The sequence below is a fragment of the Eubalaena glacialis genome, chromosome 10 (genome assembly GCF_028564815.1).
Source record: "Eubalaena glacialis isolate mEubGla1 chromosome 10, mEubGla1.1.hap2.+ XY, whole genome shotgun sequence".
Classification (NCBI taxonomy): domain Eukaryota; kingdom Metazoa; phylum Chordata; class Mammalia; order Artiodactyla; family Balaenidae; genus Eubalaena; species Eubalaena glacialis.
In genome coordinates, this window is record NC_083725.1 from 68095301 (window position 1) to 68119763 (window position 24463).

The window sequence follows — 24463 nt, forward strand, 5'->3', positions numbered from 1 at the left end:
CCCTTAAAGCTCGTACCTGTCCATAGGACTTGGCCTTAACATGAACTCCATGGCCTAGAACCATCATTCAACTTCAATAACAGGAACTTGAGCTTTTAAGCCAGGCACATAGAGTAGCAGGATGGGTGCTGCTGCTTCCTGACCATTTTCCAATGTCTTGACCCCAAAGAAACCTGGGTCTGGGGCCCCTGAGAGGGAGTTAAAGAGAGGGGCATCGGGAAACAGTAAGAAGGAACTTTGCCTTATGGCCACTGTGTGACCACCAAGGGGAGAACATGACAATTCCGACCAGACACAGGATCAGATTACTGTCTGACTGATGGGTACTACACGAACATTAGTGCTAGCAGTCTCGGTTCCTCCCACCCATGGGCCTGGCAAGAGTGTGAGTACGAGGGGGGTGAGTGATAGATGAAGAGGTAAGTACCGTAACATAGTACTACTCAAAGAGTAGTCCATGGACCTGCAGCATCACATTATTTGGGGGCTTGTTAGAAATGCAAATTCTCAGGCCTCACCCCAAACCTACCAAATTAGATTCTTGGGGTGGGGCGGGGAGCAGGAAACTATTAAGAAAAACTCTCCAGATGATCCATATGCACACATAAGCTTGAAAAGTACTACTACCACACTGTGTGCATGTGATGAGCTAACATAATTACTACAGGGGAAGATCATAATTATGGCAGTTCCCATTTTTTTAATATCTGCTATGTGCCAGGCACTTTTATCTAAGTTTAAATACCTTATCTTACATAACCTTCACAGCAACCCCTTGAGACACTTTTATTGTCCTAGTTTTTGCAGATGAAGAAATTATAGTTAAGGTAACTGCCCGAGTCATTTAACCTTTACGAGACTCAGTTTCCTTGCCTGTGGGTAGGAGACAATGTCTTGCCTCCCTGGTTGCTGTGAGGATTAGAGACAATGTATGGAGGTCCACCCACATGGTGTGATGGGCTCAGACCTGGCACTGGTGCAGCCCCAGGGACTGGCCCACAGTGGGGAAAGGCAGAGGCAGTGTTGCTATCTCCAACTTGTGGCTCAGTTGGAGACCTGCCCAGAGCGCCTGCAAGCCCTGACCTCACTTGGCACTAAGTCAGCTTCACCTGCTATCAAGTTCTGTTTACCCGTCAAGGGAAACTATGCTCTCATTTCTGATTCTATTCCTAGCTGATGACAACAAAATCTATGTTTAGGATGATGCTGGGTCTTGGAAGGCAGCTGCTCTGAAGGTTGAGGGTACTGGAAAGTAATTTCCAGCTAGATCTAGGCTCCCAAGGAGAGAAATTAATGCATTTCTCTTGGATGAAATAGAAGAGGAAGACCTTTGGTTTGAGAGGCCACTGTAGCAACCTTATTACTACAGGGATCATCACAACCAGCCTCTTACTAACTGCTGAATACCCACCATGTTCCAGGGACTTAGGAGGCACTATCTCTGCTTCACATCAACCTGCAAGGTAAGCATCACCCACAGTTCTGCCTCTTTGCCATGTGACAAAAATATAGGTTTGGAATCAGATCTGACTTCATCACTTACAGTTGTGTGACATTGGAACATCTCATTTAATTGTTGAATTAAAGGAGAGAATGTATGTATAACTCAAAACACACAGTAGGCACTTTATAAGTGTTACTCCCCTCACATCTTCTTTCCTGTACTGTGCTATGCCTGACCCTATGGTGGGCACAGGAGAACAGCAATGACTCAGATCAAGTCCCTTCCTACTTGGGGTTGAGATTTCCCTCCTCTGTATACAGACTGGGACATTCCTTAGTAAGGGAGCAAAAGGTCTGGGGCAAAGTCACAAGGTTGGGCAAAATTATGCGGCCTGTGGTTTGCTAAGGATGTGACGGAGATGAAGCAAGATGGCTGTGCAGCCTTGGAGTGCCCTCCTCAGTGGGCCCTGCCTTCCTCCCCTCCATCTATCACCCTCATTTTCAGCATTCTACTGTCCAGTGTTGCCAATGAAGAACAATGGGTGAAAGGTCATTTATCCCCTATTTACATGAAATTGCACTATTTCCTCAAACGCTTTTGAGGACTCACTAGGTCATCAGATCCACACAACTCCCTGGTGAATGGCAGGGCTAGAAGCATGCTCCTGCTGTAGCTGAATAAATGGGTTCCCAAAGAGGGCCAGTGGCTGACACAAAATCACCCATCAAGTCAGTGTCAACCCAAAGACAAAGACCCTGGACTCCTGGCTCCTCCTAATCCAGTCTTTACTCCATTCTATCCCAATGTCTCTCCTGGTAATGTACCCTTTTGGTAATACTGTCAATCAAACGTTAGTAGACTATACTGAAAGTTAATTTCTCATGGCTTGTACTTCTCCTCCAGGTAGTGACTAACAGGTTGTAGTAACAACTAATCAAATTTTCTCTGAGTATGGGTATATTCTTTTGGCTGCAAGCTGTATACATCCAGCCCAAACTGGCTTAAGAAATAAAATAATAATCAAACAATGGTTGGGGGTTATAGGTTACCATAACAGGGAGGACCCTAGTGGATATCATCGGGACCGTTGCAGCCTGCCTCCAATTCTTTCAGGCTTCTGCTGCATCATCCACCGGCCAAGGAGAAGGTGGCTATCTGTGTTTCCAAGCCTCCAAGCTCTCAGTTTAATGCTTCCGGTAGAAAAGAGAGCTTATCTGAAATGGTATTCTTTTTCCTTTGGATCTGCTATTACTAAATCCCTAAGAAGGTAGGGGAAAAAATCTTAAAGATACTAAAACTCTAGAGAGGTTTGAACGTTAGAATTCCCAAAAGGTGTAATAACAATACGTATCAAAGTTAAAACCATGGTATCAGCTTTTTTTTCTTTAATTAATTAATTAATTAATTAATTTATTTATTTTTGGCTGTGTTGGGTCTTCGTTTCTGTGCGAGGGCCTTCTCTAGTTGTGGCAAGCGGGGGCCACTCTTCATCGCGGTGTGCGGGCCTCTCACTATCGCGGCCTCTCTTGTTGCGGAGCACAGGCTCCAGACGCACAGGCTCAGTAGCTGTGGCTCACGGGTCTAGTTGCTCCACGGCATGTGGGATCTTCCTAGACCAGAACTCGAACCCGTGTCCCCTGCATTGGCAGGCAGATTCTCAACCACTGCACCACCAGGGAAGCCCCGGCATCAGCTCTTTCGTACTCTGTTTTGGTATAAGGATATGTTTTATACTCATTGGATTTATGTATGTTTTAGCTATTATTTGAAATGTTCAAAAGGATCAACTACACTAAATTTGTAACTGGTATTTATGTTTAAGCCAGTTTAATCAAATTTGCCATTGTTTCAATATTCAAGAGGTTTCCAATGTTTTATTGAATATGAGTTTAATAAATTGAGCACTAAAGTTTATGTAGTAGTGCATATTCCTCTCAAGCTCAGAGGTCCTTCAGACATTAAGCAATCTAAAAGAACACACAAAAATAAAATAGATCACTGGATTTTTAAAAAATGATTATATAAATAATCTTTGTAAAACAATTTTAGGAGGTAAATTAGTTCTCCGAACTTCATTTATTCTTTCATCTTTATATAACTCAGTGTTATGATGAAAGGTAGGTCCATTTGAAAGCTTGTCAGTAGTCAATTTGTTTTAAGAGGAGCAGACTGACCTACTGATAGATCTTGAGTTATGTGGAAACATTTGTCGAAGTTCAGCCAGTGCATTGAGCATTTCAATGGAACAAACAGTCAAGGAAAAATCATGAGTTAAGTTAAAGCTATCACCCCACTTCACTGAGGTAAACATTTGTGGACTCTCCAGCTTCAATTTGAGAACCTCAAGGTTATTTTCAAAATAGAAAAAGACGTGTAGTGACAGCATGGGGCTGGTGTCAGACAGGGGTGATTCTGTGCATCCCAATTCCTCCACTTAATAGCTAGTATGTAATATGCAACCAAACCAGTCATGCTAATCTCTGCCCTGCTTCCCTCGGTAGGTAACTATGTTCAAATGACAATGTGTAAAAATGCAAAGGATTATGATTAATAAGATTTTCTGAAAGTAAAAGTTCTTATGAAAAGCAAGAAAGTGCTTCAAAATCCATTTTTTGAAAGAAGCTGGCTACAAACTAGACATAAGTATTAGGATGATAATCATCTCAGTTTCTTTAACAAAAGCAACAAAAATCAAAAACAGTAGCCATCAGAATAAAGCTCTTTATTCATCTTCCTTGTTTCAAAGAGTCATGGTAGTTCTTACAGTAGAGAGAGCATTCCTGGCACGTGGTAGCACAGAACCAAGGCACGCTCAAACACGCTGAGCCCCAGCATCTCCCTGGAGGAGTGACAGTTACAGAAAACCCAATCAGGGACAGAGGGGAAATGCCAGTGAAATGAGAACCCCAGGTCAAGGCTTGGCTTTAGACTTGGGCTGTGATCCTGGGACATCCAGGCAGGACCAAGCTCAAGCCAGACAGCAGCTCATTCCCAGGTAGTACTGTGACTGGCCTGGATACAGGCTCCCACAGAGAAGACTCATTTAGGACAAGTGTTCAGCAGGCTGAGAGTGCAAGCAACAGAGGGATGCAACATGCTTCTCCCATGGGGAAACTTGCCCTGGCCTCTCAATTAGCTCCAGAAGGCCAAGGGCCTTTGACTTCTTTGTTCATTCAGCGTAAATTTACTGCTGTCTATTCTGTGCCAGGCCCTGTGCCGGGTGCAGAGGACAAAGACAGGAATCAGACACAGTCCTTACTTTCAGGGAATTCTGAATATGAAAGAAAAATCATATATTTATAAATAAGTCGTTGCGACTCAAGGTAAAAAGGATGCAGAAACGAGTCAGACAAACTTGGCCCTCGAGGAGTTCACAGCCTAGCAGAGGCCTAGGCTAGGTTGCAACACGGACAATAACACAGGGCAGCCTGTGATAAGGACCAAAGAGAGGCTCAGGCCGTGTGCTCTGGCAGCACAGGGAAGGATGACACAACAGCCACTGGATAACGCAGTGGGGAAAATTCACAGCTTATCAGAGAAGACTGAGCAGCCTAATCTGGCCAAAGTGGAAGTAATGAATCCTACTGCCTCGGGGAGGGGATTGTGCAGCCTCCGGCTGACCTCTGTGGGTCCCTTGGGCTACCCAACGGGCAGGGTGCAAGGTATCTTATCTGTGGATGCAGCTGCATGATATCCTGTGGATATCTGAGGGGAGACTGGTGACCAGGAGGAACAGGTCCAAATAACAAGGGCCCATGGTAAAGGTTAGGAGCCTAGGAGTGAGTGAACCAGGAGGGCCTCTGGGGTCAAAGGACCACAGCCTACAGTCCTCTCTTCATGCGCTAGATTAGCGACCTCCAGTCTGCTTTCCTCTTTTCTTCACAGCTGCCATCACCTGCCCTATCTTTTCCATTCTCCCAACCTGACAGGGGCTGAAATGGGCTCAGTTAGGGGACCAGTATCATGGTATAGGTCCCAGGGCCCTGAAGACCTTGGGTAACTGACACTAACAGAGTTGGAGTGCCTACAGCTGTTTCTGTTGGTCACCTGGCACAGAGACAGCTTAAAGTTACAGGGTTGGGTCGGAACTTGTCTGCAGCCTAACCTGTGCGGGCCTCTTTCCCTTCCCACACATTTTGGGGACTAGCTCCAGCCTGTTGTCATTTCTTCTTCACAGCGGCCACCACCTACACCATCTCTCCAGCCTGGGCTTCATGTCTGCACCCCTTTCTCTCCCTTCCTAAAGGTGTCAGGACTCCTACCTGTTGTTCTTTTCCTCCACAGCTGCCATCACCCTTCTGTTCCTCTCTCTAATCCTCATTCTGGATTACCCCTGTTCCCAATCCTCTTTTCTGGCTATTCCTGAAATATGCACATAGCCCCTGCACCTATTAAGAGTTTCATTGCTAGTCACCAAGGAGAAGCAAACATGAAGCAAAGGGGAAGGAGAAAGGGGAGGGCAATTTAGAGATGGATGGACTTCTTATGAGATCTGGACATCTGTGGTCCACACTGGCATGTGACTGAGCTCCCTTCTTTGACTCCCTTCTTGGATGGCCCCAAAGAAGTCTTCGTATTCTCATTTTCTCCATCCTTTAACTCTGGTTTTAGAACTTAGCCACCTTCCCTATTCCTGTCTATTTGGGGTATGGTGCCCATGACAGCTTTGCTGAACAAGGAGGTTTCTACTAGTCAGGAGGGGACTGCCCTTTCAGTCCTCTCCCCTCCCCAGTTCCTCCCTGTACCACCGACTCTGCCCACTTCCAAACCCCCATCCCCTCCACTTGCCAACTTGACAGAGGCCTTCTCTGATAGTGGCTTCAATATAAAGAAGTAGAGATGAGTATTCATTATTTCGCCCAACAACTGAAGGTCCTACATGCCAGGCTAAATGTAAACACCCTTTAGTAGGCAATTAGGAGCCACAAATGATTTTCAACCAGGGAATGGCAATAGAAAGTATCTCACATTATGCCTAGACACTCAATTATAGAAATATTTAGATAAATGTATAAATGAGTGAATGAATGATCATAACTGTGTATTGGAAAGATAACTTTAGCAAATGTATGAGAGGCTAAGGGGATTTTTAAAAGCCCCTCTAAGCCCTGGGCTTAAGCCATACGCTAAAGTAGGTGAAGTTAATCTCTACTTTCATCCTGTAGGACTCTCTACCATCTGACTGGTATGACTGCAACCCCCAGCCTCCTAGGCTGTGTTCCATGACTAAGACTTGCTCTCCAGGGTCATTACTCAGCACGAAATATATTTACCTGATGCCTGTTTAAGGCATTATCCGCCCAAAATAGGGACAAAAAAGATATCTCTCATGATAGAATATCTGTCACAGTAACAGGCTTATGGGGGAAACAATCAAAAGTAAGAGCGACCATCTGCTTTCGTCTGAGAGAACCAGCACTGGCAAAGTGCAGCCCCAAATCTGTTAGACAAAGAGGCATCCCTACTTCCTCAACAGTGATTTCAGTAGGTCTGAACAAATACGCCTGATTCAGACCTTTGGGAGACCTTCCTAATGGTGAAGACCTTCTCCATGGGTAAAGGAGTGGCTGGGCCAGGACAACATTCTGAGAAAAACAAACTGAGAAACCCAGCAGCCTGGGCAAGCTCTGGGGCAGATGACTCCAGGCACAATGAAGACACAACTGAGATAATGACATCAGGAGCTACCATCACCCCAAGTTAGAGCCCAACATCTACAAACTACCCTACCAGCTGCATTTATTTTCTTGACTTTTCTCCCTCTTCTAGCCCCATAAACTGTGAACTCCTTGAGGGCAGAGACTGTGGGAAGTTTTGTCCAATGCTTTAAAGTCCTAACCCATGTCCATTTCCCATTAAGAACTATCCTGATAAATGAACTTCAAGTTGATCTTTCATAGGCGTCATGCCATCAGAAACAATAAGTACCATCATCAAGGACCACTGACATTGAGCTTCTCATTTTCTCCCTAGGAGATAATGCTTTCTGGATAAGGGAAGGTTGAGCAGAGCTGCAAAGCTGGAGAAGGTAAGTGACCTCATGATTCTACTATTTTGCCCAATTCCTCTCGAACAGTGAGCCTGTAGAGCTCTGAGCATGATTAGAAGGAAGTGTGTGTTTTTGTTATTAAAAACAAAACAATCCACCCACATCTTCCTTTGTGCCATGCCACCTGCTTGTAACCTCATACTTGGATGAGTGGTGAGTCATCTGAAAAGCTGAGTCCTCTGACTTCCATTTTGAGATAAGAGTCCTATATGCAGCCAGGACTTGCTGATCAGGGAGCATGCAGGCACTCTGCCTTTCCTAGGGAGGGGAAGAAGAGAAATCACAGACCCAATCCTCTCATTTTACAGATGGAGACCTGAGGCCCAGAGAGTACAGGTGACATGCCCAAGGTTCCAAAGCAAGCCAGTGGAAAAGCCAGGACTACATCATGGTCTCTCAACTCACACTTCAGTGCCCTTTCGACTGCAGTAGCTATGGCAAAATTTTCATTTTGCTCTTTGGAGAAGTGAAAAAAGGTAGGGAGCAGAATATTACGTTTTTGGATTCTCTGCAGACTTCAGTAACCTCTGTTATCCTGGCCTCCACTGTCCCGGCTGTGGTTGCCTCCTATGGTAGCCCTTCTACGGAAAGTTGGGTCCTAAGCCAATTAGTTTTGAGTTGGCTCAGAGTTCCTACCAGGGCTGGTGCAGTCCCCTTGCACGTGGCTCAGGATCTCTCGGTCTGTAAACAGGCGGAAGGCAATCTGCTCGCACTCCCGCTTGGTCCCACATTCAAACAAACACCCAAACAAGCCCTCCTTCTCCAGAGCAGCCAAATCAGAGTAGCCACAGGGCCCGCAGTGCAAGATCCAGGGGCGGGACCAGCAGGCAGCCTCCAACGGGCTCTGGTTGAGGTAGATGCCTAGGTCGACCCTCCGTTTCTTACTGGTTGGGTGTGAGTACAAGAGCCATGATTCTGACAGGGTTCCAGCTTCTGGCTCTAGCCTCAGTGAGCTGTCCAGCAGATGGCTCTGCTGAATGGTAGCAGCATCTTTGCCAGCAGGGTGCTGGCACCCATTTGGGATCTCCAGGGACCGGAAACTCACCACACTGCCTTGGCAGCCACGAGGGGGCTCACAGAGCTGTTGGCTCAGAGCTGGTTTCTGAAAGCATTCACCATGGTCGGTGCTGAGAGCCTCCGCCCGGCACCTGTTTGGTGTCCGGGCACTGCAATACAGCACAGCGTGGCCAGCCTTCCCAGTTACCTCTGCCACTTCGCACTCCACTGTCACCATGGGCTTAATAAGCCTGCCATGGTGCCATGTGGCTCCTAGGTCATCACTATAGATCATCAGGGAATGAGGCCTGGCTTTATATGGTAGCCGAAAGCAAAAGAACCGGTAAGGGATGTAGTAGGCGTATGCAGGGATGATCAGCCTCCCCGACTGCAGCTGGATGCCATGACCTGGGCCCACAGCAAACGTGGCCCAATTCTCCACCTCTGGGCCAATGACCTCCTCGGTCAGGTCCCTCACCTCGCTCCATGAATAGCCAGCATCCTGACTGCAGATGAAGCAGAGGCGGGTAGCATTCCTGCCTGACACAATCTGTTGACGCTCAGTGACACGGCCCCGCACACAGATGAAGAATAGGTACACATGGCCACTCTTCTGCTCCCACACAGGACAGGGGTTCATGGTCCGATGCCCAGGTAACGTGGCTTCCATCAGTGGCTTCAGGGGTTCCCACTAGACAAGGGGAAGGAAGAAAGAGCAGGAGTGAAAGACTAATAGGAAGACATGAGGTTCATTAAAAGCATTAATACTGGGGACTTCTCTGATGGTCCAGTGGTTGAGAATCCGCCTTCCAATGCAGGAGACGCGGGTTCAATCCCTGGTCGGGGAACTAAGATCCCACATGCCACGGGGCAACTAAACCCGTGCGCCACAACAAAAGATGCCGCATGGAAAGATCCCGCAACAAAAGATCCTGCATGCCTCAGCTAAGACCCGATGCAGCCATAAATAAATAAATAAATAAATAAATATTTTTTAAAAAAGCATGAATACTTCTCAGAGATAAGAAATAAATGGTACTGAAATCTATAAAATCATGAAGGCCCAAGTGTTCACTGAATTCTCAAATATTATAGGCTAACTTATCAGCTGCAAAGAGGCAATGCTAGGTATTGTACATGCTATCTCCTCTGTCTGGAGCACTCTTCTCCACTTTGTGTACATGCCCAATTCATCGTCCAAAACTCAACTCAAAGTCACCTCCTTTATGAAACCTTGCATGAGGCTCCCTCCCCCCCCCTTACCAAAGATAATCGGTGGCTTCCTCATTCATTCATTCATTCATTCATTCATTTATTTATTTATTTATTTATGGCTGTGTTGGGTCTTCGTTTCTGTGCGAGGGCTTTCTCTAGTTGCAGCGAGCGGGGGCCACTCTTCATTGCAGTGCGCGGACCTCTCACTATCGCGGCCTCTCTTGTTGCGGAGCACAGGCTCCAGGCGCGCAGGCTCAGTAGTTGTGGCTCACGGGCCCACTTGCTCCGCGGCATGTGGGATCTTCCCAGACCAGGGCTCGAACCCGTGTCCCCTGCATTGGCAGGTGGATTCTCAACCACTGCACCACCAGGGAAGCCCTGTTCCTCTTTGTACACACAGAAGAGTCATAGCACATATTATATATCGTGCAGGCACACCTCGGAGATACGTGAGGTACTTGAGATACTTGAGGCTCAGTTCCAGATCACCGCAATGTCGCCATAAAGTGAGTCACACGGATTTTTTTGGTAAATTTATATTTACACTAGGCTGTAGTCTATTAAGTGTGCAATAGCATTATGTCAAAAAAATAAACAATGTACATACCTTAATTTAAAAATACTTTATTGCTAAAAAAATGCTAACCGCCATTCAGCAAGTTACAATCTTTCCGCTGGTGGAGGGTTTGAAATACCGCAAGAATTACCAATATGTGACACAGAGACTCAAAGTGAGCAAACGCTGTTGGAAAAATGGTGCCGACCTGCTTGATGCAAAGTTGCCACAAACCTTCAATTTGTGAAAAACGCATTATCTATGAAGCACAGTAAAGCGAAGTGCAATAAAATGAGGTATGTCTGTGGGCTTCCCTGGTGGCACAGTGGTTGAGAGTCCGCCTGCCAGTGCCGGGGGCACGGGTTCGAGCCCTGGTCCGGGGGGATCCCATGTGCCGCGGAGCAGCTGGGCCCGTTTGCCACGGCTGCTGAAGCTTGCGCGCCTGGAGCCCATGCTCCGCAAGTCGGAGGCCGCCGCAGTGAGAGGTCTGCCCACCGCGACGGGGAGTGGCTCCTGCTCGCCGCAGCTGGAGAGGGCCTGCGGCTGGAGAGGGCCTGCGCGCAGCAACGAAGACCCAGCTCAGCCAAAAATAAATAAATAAATGCATTTAAAAAAAAAAAAAAATGAGGGAGCAGAATATTACGTTTTTGGATTCTCTGCAGACTTCAGTAACCTCTGTTATCCTGGCCTCCACTGTCCTGGCTGTGGTTGCCTCCTATGTCTGTAATTTTTTATGTGACTGGCTCCCTTCCTAGATTATCAGTCTTTTGAAGGTAAAAACCAAATTATTCTGATTTTGTGTTGCCAGTGCCTAGCACATGATAGGAGCAAAATAAATATTTTTAAAAAGAAAGGACACCTCCCCCCCTATAAGAACTTTCAGTTCTTATAGGCCAAGAACTGAAAGTTCATTCAGAGCAGCTGACTTGGTATTTTGAGTACCTTTTCCCCTCAGGTATCTCTACTAATTCTCAAAGAGGTAACTGAAAAGCTGAGAAACCAAGCAACTCATCTGACAGCCCTATGGGGCTAGTAGGACAAAAATTAGAGGCCCTGGTAAACCCACCAGGCTTTGAGTTGGAACCTTAAAGGGCTAAGTCCCAGAAGTGCAGGTGAAACTGGATAGACCAGCCCTCACAACCACCACTCTAGAAAACTGGTTGGCATTACCTACAAAAGTAGAATATAAACATACCCTATAATCCAGTAACGCCATTTCTAGATATCAACCCAGCAAAAAGCACGCACATAGTACTGAAAAACATGTGCAGAATATTCAGAGCTGCAGTGTCTATACACATAATCACTAATCTGAATCGCCAACAGCAGTAGAACGGATCAATTCATTGTGTATAGTCATACAATGGAAAATTATGTAACAATGAAAATGAACAAATAAAGCTGTATACAACAATATGGATAAACCTCAAGAATACTGAACAAAAGAAGCCAAACATAAAGAATCCATAGATTAAAACCAAGCAAAACTCTAGAGCTATAAATCAGGCTAGTAATTACCTTTGGGGAAGAAGAGAGGGGGCATAAGAGAAGCTTCTGAGATGCTGGAATATTCTATTTCTTGAGCTGAGTGTGAGTCCACAAGTGTTGGCTTTGTCAATTCACAGAGCTGACATTTATGTTTTGTGCATTTGACAATTATGTTGTTTTATGTTTTCTGTATCTGTTATCACTTTACATGAAAAACATTTTTAAGGTAGTATTAAGACTATATACTTGGACTTCTCTGGTGGCGCAACGGTTAAGAATCCGCCTGCCACCACAATGTAATAACTCTAATAGTTACATAACATAACTGTGGAGTTACAGAGTTCACTGAGATTGGTCATGTTGTTTGACTTCATTCATTTTTTATATAAAAAACATATATTGTGCACCTTTAACATAAAAGGCACTGTGAAGGCTTCTCAAGATGTAATATTTAGAATATATTAAAGTTACTCCATCTTTAGTTTCAATGTTATAAATTAACACAGGAAGTACAGTGTTATGATCAGTTGCCTCATATCCTGTCTGGAAAGGGGTTAAAAAAAAAAAAAAAGAATCCGCCTGCTAACACAGGGAACATGGGTTTGAGCCCTGGGCCAGGAAGATACCACGTGTCGCGGAGCAACTAAGCCTGTGTGCCACAACTACTGAGCCTGCACTCTAGAGCCTGCGAGCCACAACTACTGAGCCTGCATGCCACAACTACCAAAGCCCGCGCGCCTAAAGCCTGTGCTCTACAACAAGAAGCCACCGCAATGAGAAGTCTGCGCACCGCAATGAAGAGTAGCCCCCGCTCACTGCAACTAGAGAAAGCCTGCACGCAGCAACAAAGACCCAACGCAGCCAAAAATAAATTAAAAATTTTTTTAAAAATTAAAAAAAAAAGACTATATACTTGTACTTCGTTTCTGTATGAAGAAGCACTAGAAGGATACATAAGAAACAATAGTGACTGCCTATAAGGGATGTATATACCTTTTTACACTGTTTTTATTCTTCAGCAATATGAAAGTATTAACTACCCAAAACAAAAAATAAGATTTTAAAAAATTAACTCCTGCATGAATGAGCAAAGCATATTATTAAGCAAAGCTCAGATCATAGAATCTCAGAGTTATAAGGACCTTGTGCTAACTTACATCCTACAGAAGATTCTCCTCTAAGTCTTGTGGATAAAGGCCATTCAGTCTCTCCTTGAACTGGTCTAGGGACAGGGAACTCACTATCTCTGGGGCAGCCCATTCTATACCAGAGTGCCTTGTACATTGTAAACACTTCAAACATTATGTGCCAAAGTCAACTTAATTATTGGGCAGAAGCCCACCTTCCTTCACGAAGCTCTCCCAGATTGGCCCAAGATTGCTTCCTAAGTCCTCTTAAATGGTTTTCTTCCTCTCTGGAAACTATATGCATGAGAAGTCCACATCGCTGTCTGATCTGACTGCATTTTAAACCAATGGAGGCAGGGACCTCAGTTCCCTGTGACTCTTGGGTAATCAAAACTCAGAAGGCCACCAGCAGGAAGGGGCAGCCAGGCTTGCCTCGAGAGGGAGAGAAAAGGCACCCTCAGAGCTGACTCCAGAGCCTCGAAGACACCACCAGAGAGAGGAGATAAAGAAAGCACTGTGGATGTCAGAGAAGGAAAAGACCGTGTCTGGATATGGGAAATCCAGGGAGAAATCACCTTCTATTCTGCTCATCTTTAACACACCCATTTCAAGTATCAGCTTAGATGCCATGCTCTGCACGACAGCTTCTCTGATCCCAGCTGCATTTGAACTCCTAAGCAAACACCTCACTCTGCATAAACCTGCCTTGTGACACTTTGTGGACTCTGGGTGGGAGTTTTGGACAGTTATATCTGTGCACAGCTTTGTTTTCTCTCTACAATTTGGTTGTGCAAATTCTTCCCAAAGAGGGGTCAGAGTCTATCAACTTTTGTATCCCCCTCCCTTCACAACATCCCCTGACTTAATGCCTGGTACTTGGTAGGTGCTCAATAAATGTTGAAGGGAAGAAAAAAGGAAGGGAAAGAGAAAGGAAGAAAGATGACAGAGGGAGAGAGGAATGGAGGAAAGTGGGAGGAAGGAAGAAGGGATGGAAGGAAGAAGGATCACAGAAGTGCTCTCAGATGGAAACAAAACTCTATAAACAACGTATGGAGGCTCTTCTCCACGTTCCTCCAGTACGTGCCTCCTCTCCCTTACAAGTGCCAACAAGAGGGTCTGGGGAGCAGATTTAATTTTCTATTGTCACCCTGGGGATAGTACCCCTGTGTCCTTAGCAGCCTGTGGGGAAACCAACACTTCACGGATAGCACTGAATATGTGATCTGATGAGAAGTAACAGCTGCAAACTCATTTGGATGGTTAAGATTGCTCAGATCAACACCTTGAGCAGGATCCAGGAAGATATAAGAAATCCATTAACACAGATACTCCCTTTAAGAACAGAAAGAAAAAAAAATTATTGGGCAGTCTAGTCATTGGGAAGTCAGAAGCTCAGCCATCCTTACTAGCTGAGAGGAGAAAATGAAATGGGCCAGATATGTCTAATATAAAGTTGACATGAAGCTGGAAAAAAATGTGAACAAAACATGAAAGCGTTAGAAGCCAAATGATCTCAACCAGGTGGATGCAATGGCACACAAACAAGCTGAGGCTTGACAGAGATAAAACAAGTCTTGGGCTTAAAAATTTAGATGGAGAAACGTGATTAAAGAACAACAAATGTAATGGCCAACAAGCATATGAAAAGATATTGAACACTGCTAATAATCAGAGGAATGCAAATCAAAATCATAATGAAATCAGTTCATATCTATTAGGATGGCTACTATCAAAAACCCCCCACAAAACTAAGTAAGTGTTGGTGAGGATGTGGAGAAATACAAAATGGTGCAGTCACTATGGAAAACAGTATGGAGGTTCCTCAAAAATTTTAAATATCAATAGAATTACCACATGATCCAGCAATTCAACTTCTAGGTCTATATCCAAAAGAACTGAAAGAACAGTCTTGAAGAGACATTTGCACACCCATGTTCACAATAGCCAAAAGGTGGGAGCAACTTAAGTGTCCATCAACTGATGAATGGATAAACAAAATGGATAAAGGAATGAATGGATAAACAAAATGGATAAATGAAATAGATTAACATACAATAAGAAGGAAATCCTGACATAATGCTATGACATGGATGGGCCTTGAGGATGTTATACTAAGTAAATAAACCAATCACAAAAAGACAAAATATTGCACGATTCCACTTACATGAAGTATCTAAAGTAATCAAATTCATAGAAACAAAGTACAATAGTAATTTCTAGGGGCTTGGGGAGGGGGAAATGAGTTGTTCAATGAGTATAAAGTTACAGTCATGCACTGATGAATAAGTTCTAGAGACCTGTTGCATAACAATGTAATACAGTTAACAATACCGCAATGTACACTTAAAATGGTTAAGATGGAAAGTTTTACATTAGGTGTATTTTACCACAATTAAAACTGTTTTAAAAAGAACAAAAAATGTGAAAAAGTCTTGGAGGTTTTAGTTGACCATCTACTTAACGTTTATGCAGCTACCAAAAAAGTAAATGTCGGACTTCCCTGGTGGCGCAGTGGTTGAGAATCCGCCTGCCAATGCAGGGGACACGGGTTCGAGCCCTGGTCCAGGAAGATCCCACATGCCACGAAGCAACTAAGCCCATGTGCCACAACTACTGAGCCTGCACTCTAGAACCCATGAGCCACAACTACTGAAGCCTGTGCGCCTACAGCCCATGCTCCGCAACAAGAGAAGCCACCGCAATGAGAAGCCCACACATCACAACGAAGAGTAGCTCCCCCGCTCACCACAACTAGAGAAAGCCGGCGCGCAGCAACAAAGACCCAACACAGCCAAAAATAAATAAATAAATAAATAAATTTATTTTTTAAAAAAAAGTAAATGTCACTTTACCTTAGGTTGTATTAAAAGGATACAAGATGGGATAGCCACCTCACTGCTGAGCTGGTCAATCTATCCCTACGGTCCTAAGTTCAATTCTGAGTACCATACTTTGAAAAAAAGACACTGACATCCCACACCAGGTCCCAAGGACAGTAATCACAGTTTTCAAGGGACGAGAAACCAAATCAAGACTGTAGTCTAAGCAGCTGCTAAAAGAACTGAAGCTGTTAAACCCGAAAAATAGAAGACTCAGAGGGTGTGAATACCGTTTTCAGATACATCAAAAAGCAGTTCTCCAGAAAAGGGACTTTACCTATATAATGTACAGAAGGCAGAACAAGACCAATGGGTAATTATAGAGAAGTACAGATAGTCTCATTCAAAAAAAGAAAAAGTTAACAGTTGCTACAGGATTAAGGTCCTCATTTGAGGAGTTGTGTAAGTAGACCCTTAATAGAAGATGACTAATGTTGAGTTCCTACTATGTAATTGCTATTATTAATTATATTTTGCAGACAATGAAACAGAGAAGAGTCAGGTATTCAAGTTCACAGCCAACAAATGATAGGTCTTGCCTGACTCCAAAGACAGGCTCTTAACCACTAAGCTATTAGTAGCTACCAATGGAATACAGAAGATTTCTATATTGGGAAAGAAGTTGGGCTGATAATTCTTCTAACTTTAAGATACTACAATTAAGTAAATGAGAGAATTAATGTGAATAAAATAAAGAGAAGAGAGAATGAGTTAAAGTGGACACACTTGTGAATGTGTGTGACTACTGGGCAAGTGAGGTTATGTAACAGGTATGGTCTGATAAAAAACGCTTAACTGCCCAACTGTCTGTGACAGAAAGCAGGGCAACATAACCACAGGCATTGCCTGTCCTGGAGGAAACAAAAGAGCTAGAACTCCAAGTTGGGCTACAGGACACCCGGGGTATAAGCAGAGGTTTGACCCTGGGAAGCCACAAGAAAGACTTGTGACAAGGTGTAAGAGCAGGGAATGGAAATTCCCTGAAGTAAAAAACTTCCCTGCAGGGAAATGTGAGTAAGTCATCAAAAGCAAAGACAGGGGTTGCTGGCAAGGGCCACCTTCAGCAGAATAGCATTTGCACTGTAACAGCAAAACAAGGCATCCCTATGGACATGAAGTTTTAATGGTGAGGTTTCTGTGAGTAGAAAAGCAGAGCAGGTTAGAGGGATTAAAGTACCTCTTATAAAAAATATATGTATGTGTGTAACTCTCAAATCCATTGTCTCACCTGATCCTCACTTCAGCAATCTCTGAGAGATAAAAGGCAACAATGAGAAAAATGGGATCTGAAGTAACCCTGTAGTTCATAGGCCCAAGGGCAGCAACCATTCTCTCCCCCATAAAAACACAGTAAACATGCGCTACTTAGGGACAAGGGCACCAAACCCATTTCTGCCTCTTATTAGGTGTGTGCCTAAGGCAAGTCACTTTACTTCCGAGCTGCAGCTTCCTGTTGTAAAACGGGCATCATAATATTTACCTCACATAAAGCATAGGGGAGAGGAAGAGCAGGAACGGGAAGAGGAGCGGGAGTATGGGTGCTGTCATCCTCCCCCACATCTTCTGGTAGTTGTGGTCTTGAACAAGCTACCTACCTGTTGGAGCACCAGGATCCCTCATCAGCAAAACTGGATTAACAATGCTTACTTCTTTCGATGACTTATGAGGATAAAAGAGAATATGAATGAAAAAGAAAAGCACACCACATGTTGGCCAAACTGAACAAACCATGGAGGCCTCTAGTCAGAGACTGAGTTTGAAGCCTGCTTTTACTGCTTTATTATAGCTGTATGACCTTGAGCAAATAGCAACCTCTCTGAGCCTCAGTTTCCTCATCTGTAAAATGTGACTGACAATAGTTCCTACGTCACAGAATGGCTGTGAGATTCAGTGTGCCCCTGGCACACAGTAAGTACTCAGTAACTGACAGCATTGCTGTTACTGCTTTTTTTCCTCCTCAGCTCTGACACAGGCTTTTCTTGCACTGATGGGAAAAGACACAGACTCTGACATACTCAGAGCAGTGTAGAAACTGAGGCCCAGGCTCAGATCTGGGATAAGCAGTCACCTGTACTGAGTGCCCAGTCCTCAACCCTCGCCTCAGCACCAGGTGGAGAGCATCCTCATCCCTGCTCGAGGAGCGCTTCTCTGCAAAGGCCAGGAAGGTGTGGGTAGGGGGCACATAGAGCAAGGCTGGGATCCGGTAGGTGATCCCTCTCTTGTCCTCCTGCTGGAACAGAGGGCTGTTGAAGGAGCACGATGTCATTTCTTCCATGACCTCTGCAAGGATAGGAGGCAGATAAACGTGTGTCCACATTCAAATGCTGGCTTGTATACAAGTTCTGCTCTATCATTCCATTTCTGGAGACCACTGGGAGGCAAAGATGTACTCAAATGTTTATTTTTTTATACAAAAGTAACATCATGATCTCAACAGTACAAAGCATGCAATAGGCACTCTCATTTAACAAGTCTATCCTCCAGACTCTGGGAATCCTATGCAGCCTGTGTCAAGTGTCTCTCCAGAGAGATTCTGTATGTGCTTCTGCCGAGCATTCAGAGGTATTACCAGCCCGGATGGTTTCTAATGTCAATTTCTTGGCGTGGAGTTTTTAGGCCATTCAGGTAATATAAACATAAACCCAAATCCATATGAGGGAATGCCTGTGGTTAAGAATTCTCCAGGCAGGTAGATGGGGATGATGTGTGCAAATTGGTCTCAAGTGATTCTGAAGAAATATTAGACACACACATTTATGTATGTGTGTATGTATGTATGTACGTATGTATGTATGTATGCATGAAGAGACAAGGACAGAGATAGAGAGAGACAGAGACAGGGAGGAAATGATATAGCAAATGGGGTAAAATGTTAAAAATTGGTAAGTCTGTATGAAAGTTATATGGGAATCTTTGTCCTGTTTTGTTTTTTTTTAATAAATTTATTTATTTATTAAAAAAAAAAAAAAAAGAATTCTCTAGGCAAACTTTCCCCTTCTATTGGAGCCTAGAAGAGGCAATCTTCTTTGTCATCTCTGTCAGTAGTAAGATTTCTTTTTCCTACTCCACTTGATCAGAGGATACAGATTTTCAAAGCATCTAGCTTCATGCGGGGATCTCACTTCCAACCAGAGTCAAACCCAGGTGGGCCCATAGTTTCATTCACTGTAACAGCAGGTATATTAAAGCCCAAGCTTCTAGGTAAGTGGGACATGCAAACATCTAGGGCAGCTGAGGTCAGGTAAAGGGGCTAACTTCTCCAGTTTTCAGTTTACTCTTGGTTTTTAGGCCTGGGGATTTCTCTTACTTTCTTGTAAATTCAGCTATAAAAGACTGTTATATTTATCCACCATTTTACAGGTTAGCTAGCCTGCCATAATGCTGAAAATGGAAATCTCTAGGTACATTTCTCAAAGAAAATCAGGTGTTCAACTTCTCAGAGGCCCAAAAAGGGAATCCAGTCAGACAGACAGAACCAAGCTTAGAATTATTATATTTTCTCTCACCACCTGTCATCCAAGCTCTGTCTTCCAAATCATTTGTAAAAATAATCAGGCTGTAAGAATGAGGCCCATAAGGCCTAACTCATTTATTTAATAAATATTTCTGAGTGCCCACTCAGAAAGTTAGACCATAAGGTAGGTGCTGAGGAGACAGAAAGGAATCAGAGGTCCCCGCCCTCAAGAAACCCACATCCAGGTGAGCAAAACAGACATATACATAGACAATTACAATATCATGTAGTAAGTGCTACTTTAGAGGTCAACATGAGAGCATGCAGGAAAACAGAAAAGGGCAACTGTCCAGATGAAGGCAGCAGTGGTGGAGTTTTGGAGCGGTAATAAGCCATGGGATCTCCTGTCTCACATCCTTATACTCTGGGCCTGGAACATTCAGATAGGCACAGACCTCACTCCCTCACCTCCTTCAGCTCTATTCAAACATCATCCAATCAGTGAGGCCTTCCCTGACAACTTCCTTGCCCCTCTCTATCCCCTTTTCCTGCTCTATTCTCCATGCCACTTACCATCACCTGTATATTATACTTATTTAATATACCCCACAGAATAGAAGTTCCATGAAGGGCAGGGATATGTCTGTTTCATTCCCTGATATGCCTCTACACCTAGAACCTTGCCTGGTAATTCATAGGCACTTGACAAATATTCATTGAATGACTGAATGAATGGGTGGGCTGGATCTTAAAGGATGAACAGTGGGTTAGCCAACTGAAGGGTGAAAAGGAGAAGGGCAGAGGGAGTGGATGTGAAAAGCCTAAAGGTCACAGAAAACACAGTGAGCTGTGGGGACTCGCAGTAATCCAGTATGACTACAGTGGAGTGCAAAAGCTGTGAGCAAAGGTGGGACTGAAGGGGTCAGGTGAGTGCAAATCCTAAGAGGCTTTGAAACCTTATTAAGGTGTTTATTCCCACAGGTAGGGAGCCACAACAGTTTTTGGCAGAGGAATGCCAAGATCAAGTATGCACTTAAGACCTCTCTCTCAGGTAGCCTTCTGGGCAATGAACTGAAGGGGAAAGTTGCACTGCTTTGGGCTGCAGCCTCATAGTGTCAATCAAGACAAGCTTTGTCATTGACAGCATATGAATGATTTATTTAGCATATGAACTCATTCAGCATATGAATAATTCATTTCACTTGTTCCTAACCTAAAGCGAGAAGAATCACAGCTCACTATCTGAGGGGGTGGGGAGGTGGCCTCCTGAGTCCGGAAGAAAAGCCTCCCCTCATTCCAATTCTGCGCTCTCAGTTGTCTTCCTCACACCATTCCTCACACCATACTTGAGCACACCTCTCTCTCCCCAATTCAGGCTCTCCTGCCAGAGGGTCAGGCTTTCTTCTAAGTAAAGATCTGTCCCTGGGCCAAGCTGGTGTAATGGTTTAGAACATAAGGTCTGGACCAGGCCAGGACTGCATGAACTTGGGCATGTTATTTAACTTCTCTATGCTTCTGGATCCTCATTTATAAGATTCAGTAGAATGGGTGAAAGAATTAAGTTAAAAAGTTTAAGTGTCTGTTACAGGGCCCATGACACAGTATGAGCTCAATATAGGACAGTTACTATTTTTAGACTGTCAATCACTACATATTCTAGTTTTACTCCTTGAAACCTGTGGATGATGATGATGATAATGACAACCACAATTACAACTTCCCTTCTTAAAAGTATTTAAATCCCTCTGCACCTCTGGGAGAGGTCATATTTTAAACTCTTATAAGATATATAAGTTAATATCAATACTATTAATCATCAGCCAACACATGATTATTGGTTAACACCAAAACAGGATGTCTCTGGGTGGTAAGAAGAATGAAGCACAGAATAAGCATGGGAATGGGCAGGGAGGACTAGGAAAAAAGAAAAGGAGAGGAAGGGAAGAGAGCACGTAAGGAGAAGCACAAGTTCTTACTGCATGACCTTGTGCTAGTCAGTTAATCTCTCTAGGTCTTGGTTTCCTTGCTTATAAAATGTGGATGACAATAATACCTACCTAAGATGACTGAATGAAGAACCACTCAAAAATGTTTTATAAACTTTAAAGCACTATGTAAGTAAAAGTATTATAAATTCAGATGTCTTCACAATTTCACTTATGGCTTTGCTATCACTATAACAATTAGAGTCCCTATCATTACTTTTTATTAATTATGCTGATCATGTTGATGACAATGGTAACACAGGTGGTGACTCTGGCATTGATACGCAAACTGTTTCGCACAAACCATAAACCGGGAGCTAGGGATAGAGAAGAATCAGATATAGTTCTGCTCTGGAGTTGTTCATTTTAGCAGAGAACTCAACGTGATTAATTGCCGCTCTATATGATCACCTTTCAATCAAGCCCTCCTTGTTCTCTCACTGGAAGAAAGTATAGTGTAGCATGGACTTTGAAGACTGACTTGGCTTTGACACTAGCAAGTCAAATTTACCTCTGAGCCTCAGTTTCCTCACTTGTAATGGAGATAATACCACCTATTTCTCAAGCTTGAAGAACGGTGTAATTCCACAGACTCCAATTAATCCAGAGCAGCAAGCAGCCTCCAGTGAACCCCGGAAGGAGGCCTCCTTTCTTTATTCACTCCTAACTACTAATACTTAAGGAGCACCCGTCACACGTCAGGCCTTTGAAGATCCTGTGGTCCAAACGCTTCGCATGGTACACATGGGAAAACTCAGGCCCACAGAGGGGAATAAACTCCTCTAAGGCCACTCAATGAGTCAGTAACAAAACCCGGACCAAGGCCCAGGTCTCCTAAGTTTCAGCTCAGGGCTCTCTGCTGCCCACAGACCCTCTTTAGTAAGAAGGGTTTTCCCAGTCTCAGATCCCTTTCATCTCTAAATAAGTTTGGCTTCTGTCGAAGGAAAACAAAAACAGACCCAGCCAAGAATACTTTCTGGCTCTGTCTGAGACCCTAGCCAACTGGGGTGTCTGACCCAATATTCCCCGCAGACTGGATTCCCTAAGCCCAGATAGTGCTGCCAAACCTGTCCCCAGAGTCACAGCGCCCCACGTTTTGGGGGGCTCTCCAGTCTCCCAGCCCCACTCACCTGCGCGGGACCCCGGCTCCTCCATCTCTCTTGGGGTAGGTCTGGGCGCGGGGTCAAGACCTCACGTCTCGGACACTGAAGCCCGGGAGAATGACCAACGCTGGGGAGACAGGAGAGGGACTGCGGACGCGGACACAAACCACGAAAAGTACAGAAGCAGGCCGACAGAGACCTCGAGAGGCCGGCAGCAGGACTGACAGACCCAAGACACCGAGAACAGCAGGTAGGAAAGCCAGTCCCGGACGCGCGGAGGCCGCAGCCCGCTGGCTGTTGGGACAGGCCGTTGGCTGCGGCGGGGAGTTAGCCCCGCCCCCTCGGGCCACTGCAGCCAAAGCCCCACCCCTCTCCTTCCGCCGCCGCGTCCCTTCGCGGCCCAGGCTGGGACATCCGTCCTCTCTCCGGCCCCCAGTCCCGACCCAGCCGTGGCTTAGGATTTGCCCCTTCCTCTCCCACCACCCGACCACCACCGCCTCCAACGGCTGCGCAGTTCCCTGGCTCCGCCCCTCACCCCTCCATTCCGCTCCTCTCTGTCTTCAGTTCCCTTTTCCCACGCTCCCACCTCTTGGTTGCCGGTCTGTTGATGAGTATCACGCTTAAAACTTCCCTGGACAGCTTGAGAGTGGAGCGAAGGTTCCGGGCCTCAGAGGGGACTCAACTAAAAGGTCCAGAGATCCAGAGCATTGGGCAACCCACCCTTAAGAAAATAAAAATTATATTTATATGTGTTATTTTATATATGTATGTGTGTGCATGTGTATATATTTTTTGAGAAAATAATAGTATTAGATTACGACCCTCTGAATAAGATAAAAACCCACAAGTCCACATTGATATGCACAATTGAATAAATATTATAAACAGGGGAGAAAGGAAAGCTCTTCCTATAGTAGAATTCCAATTTATGAAAGTAGTCCGTGCACAGGCTATTTGAACACATTACGGTTTATGTTAAACACCTGCTTTCCTTCTGAGAGTCTGGAATTTTGAAACATGTTTGGGAAGAGAGTGCCCACGTGGCCAATAAAAACTGTGGGTGCTGAGTCTCTAATGGGTTCTCTAGACAGAAACATGGCACACATGCTGCATTTGTGCTGGGGGAAAGTGTGTGCTTAGTGTGATCTCTCATGAGAGGGGGAGAGCATAAGAAAGCCTATACATGGATTCTTTCAGACTCAGCCTGCAGTCCTTTTCTCTTATGATCCAGTGTGTGTCCATACTAAATACATTGCTGTAATCAATCTTAGCCGTGAGTACAACTATAGCCTAGTGCTGAAACCGTGTAACTCCAACTGGGACTTGAACCCACCGGCCGGGACTCGAACCCAGCCAAAATCCAGATTGGGACTTAAACCCACGGTCTTTTAACTGAGATCACACACCGGGTCTCAGGACTTAATGAAGCTCAGGTTCTTGATGTCTCATCGCAGAAAGAATTCAGTGAGAGACAAAGTCAGAGGTAAGAAGTGGATTTATTTAGAGAGAAACACACTGCACAGACAGAGTGTGGGCCATCTCAGAAGGTCAGAAAGGCACCAGGGTATGGGGTTGTCAGTTTTTATAGAGGTGGGTAATTGCATAGGCTAATGAGTGGGAGGAGTATTCAGCTATTTGGGAGAAGGGGTGGGGATTTCTAGGAATCAGGCCACTGCCTAATTTTTTACCTTTATGGTCAGCCTTGGAACTATCATGGCGCCTGTAGGTGTGTCATTTAGCTTGCTGATGTGTTACAATGAGCATATACTGAGGCTCAAGGTCTAGTGGAAGTTGACTCGTCTGCCACCTTGGACCTATTTGGTTCTAATCAGTTTATGTTGTGTCCTCGGGTTATGTCATTCTTTCAAAGGTTGTGCCCTGCCCCCTTCCCTCCTGTTTCAGTCCTGTGAGTACTTCTAGCAAATCTCTGAATCTAGGGCTGAATCCGAATCTTGGGAACGCTCAACCAAATACAATATATAAAGTTTTAAAACATGTAAAATAATAATACTATGTATTTTTAGTGGACACGTGTGAAGAAAATGCAAAGGAATAAGAAAGAGCAAATTCAGGATCATAGTCACTTCTGGGAGTGCAGGAAGTAGGGTGTGATTAAGAAAACCCAAGGGACTTCAATTGTATCGATAACATATATTTTTTAAAGGTG

General features: G+C 44.6%; 1 protein-coding gene across 3 annotated transcripts; it reads right to left on the reverse strand.

Moving 5' to 3' along the window:
- Positions 1-4166: 4166 nt before the first annotated feature.
- Positions 4167-22599, reverse strand: NEU3 (neuraminidase 3). 3 transcript variants are annotated; one of them, XM_061204138.1, is made up of 3 exons: positions 22324-22599; positions 17823-18034; positions 4167-9180 (listed from the first exon to the last, which is right to left on the reverse strand). In XM_061204138.1, the coding sequence occupies exons 1-3, from the start codon at positions 22346-22348 to the stop codon at positions 8101-8103; spliced, it is 1317 nt and encodes a 438-aa protein (XP_061060121.1). In that variant the 5' UTR covers positions 22349-22599; the 3' UTR covers positions 4167-8100. The 3 variants fall into 3 exon arrangements, with proteins under 3 accessions (XP_061060121.1, XP_061060123.1, XP_061060120.1); XM_061204140.1 differs by lacking the exon at positions 17823-18034; XM_061204137.1 differs by lacking the exon at positions 22324-22599 and having other exon boundaries at positions 17823-18071.
- Between the last annotated feature and the right edge of the window lie 1864 nt (positions 22600-24463).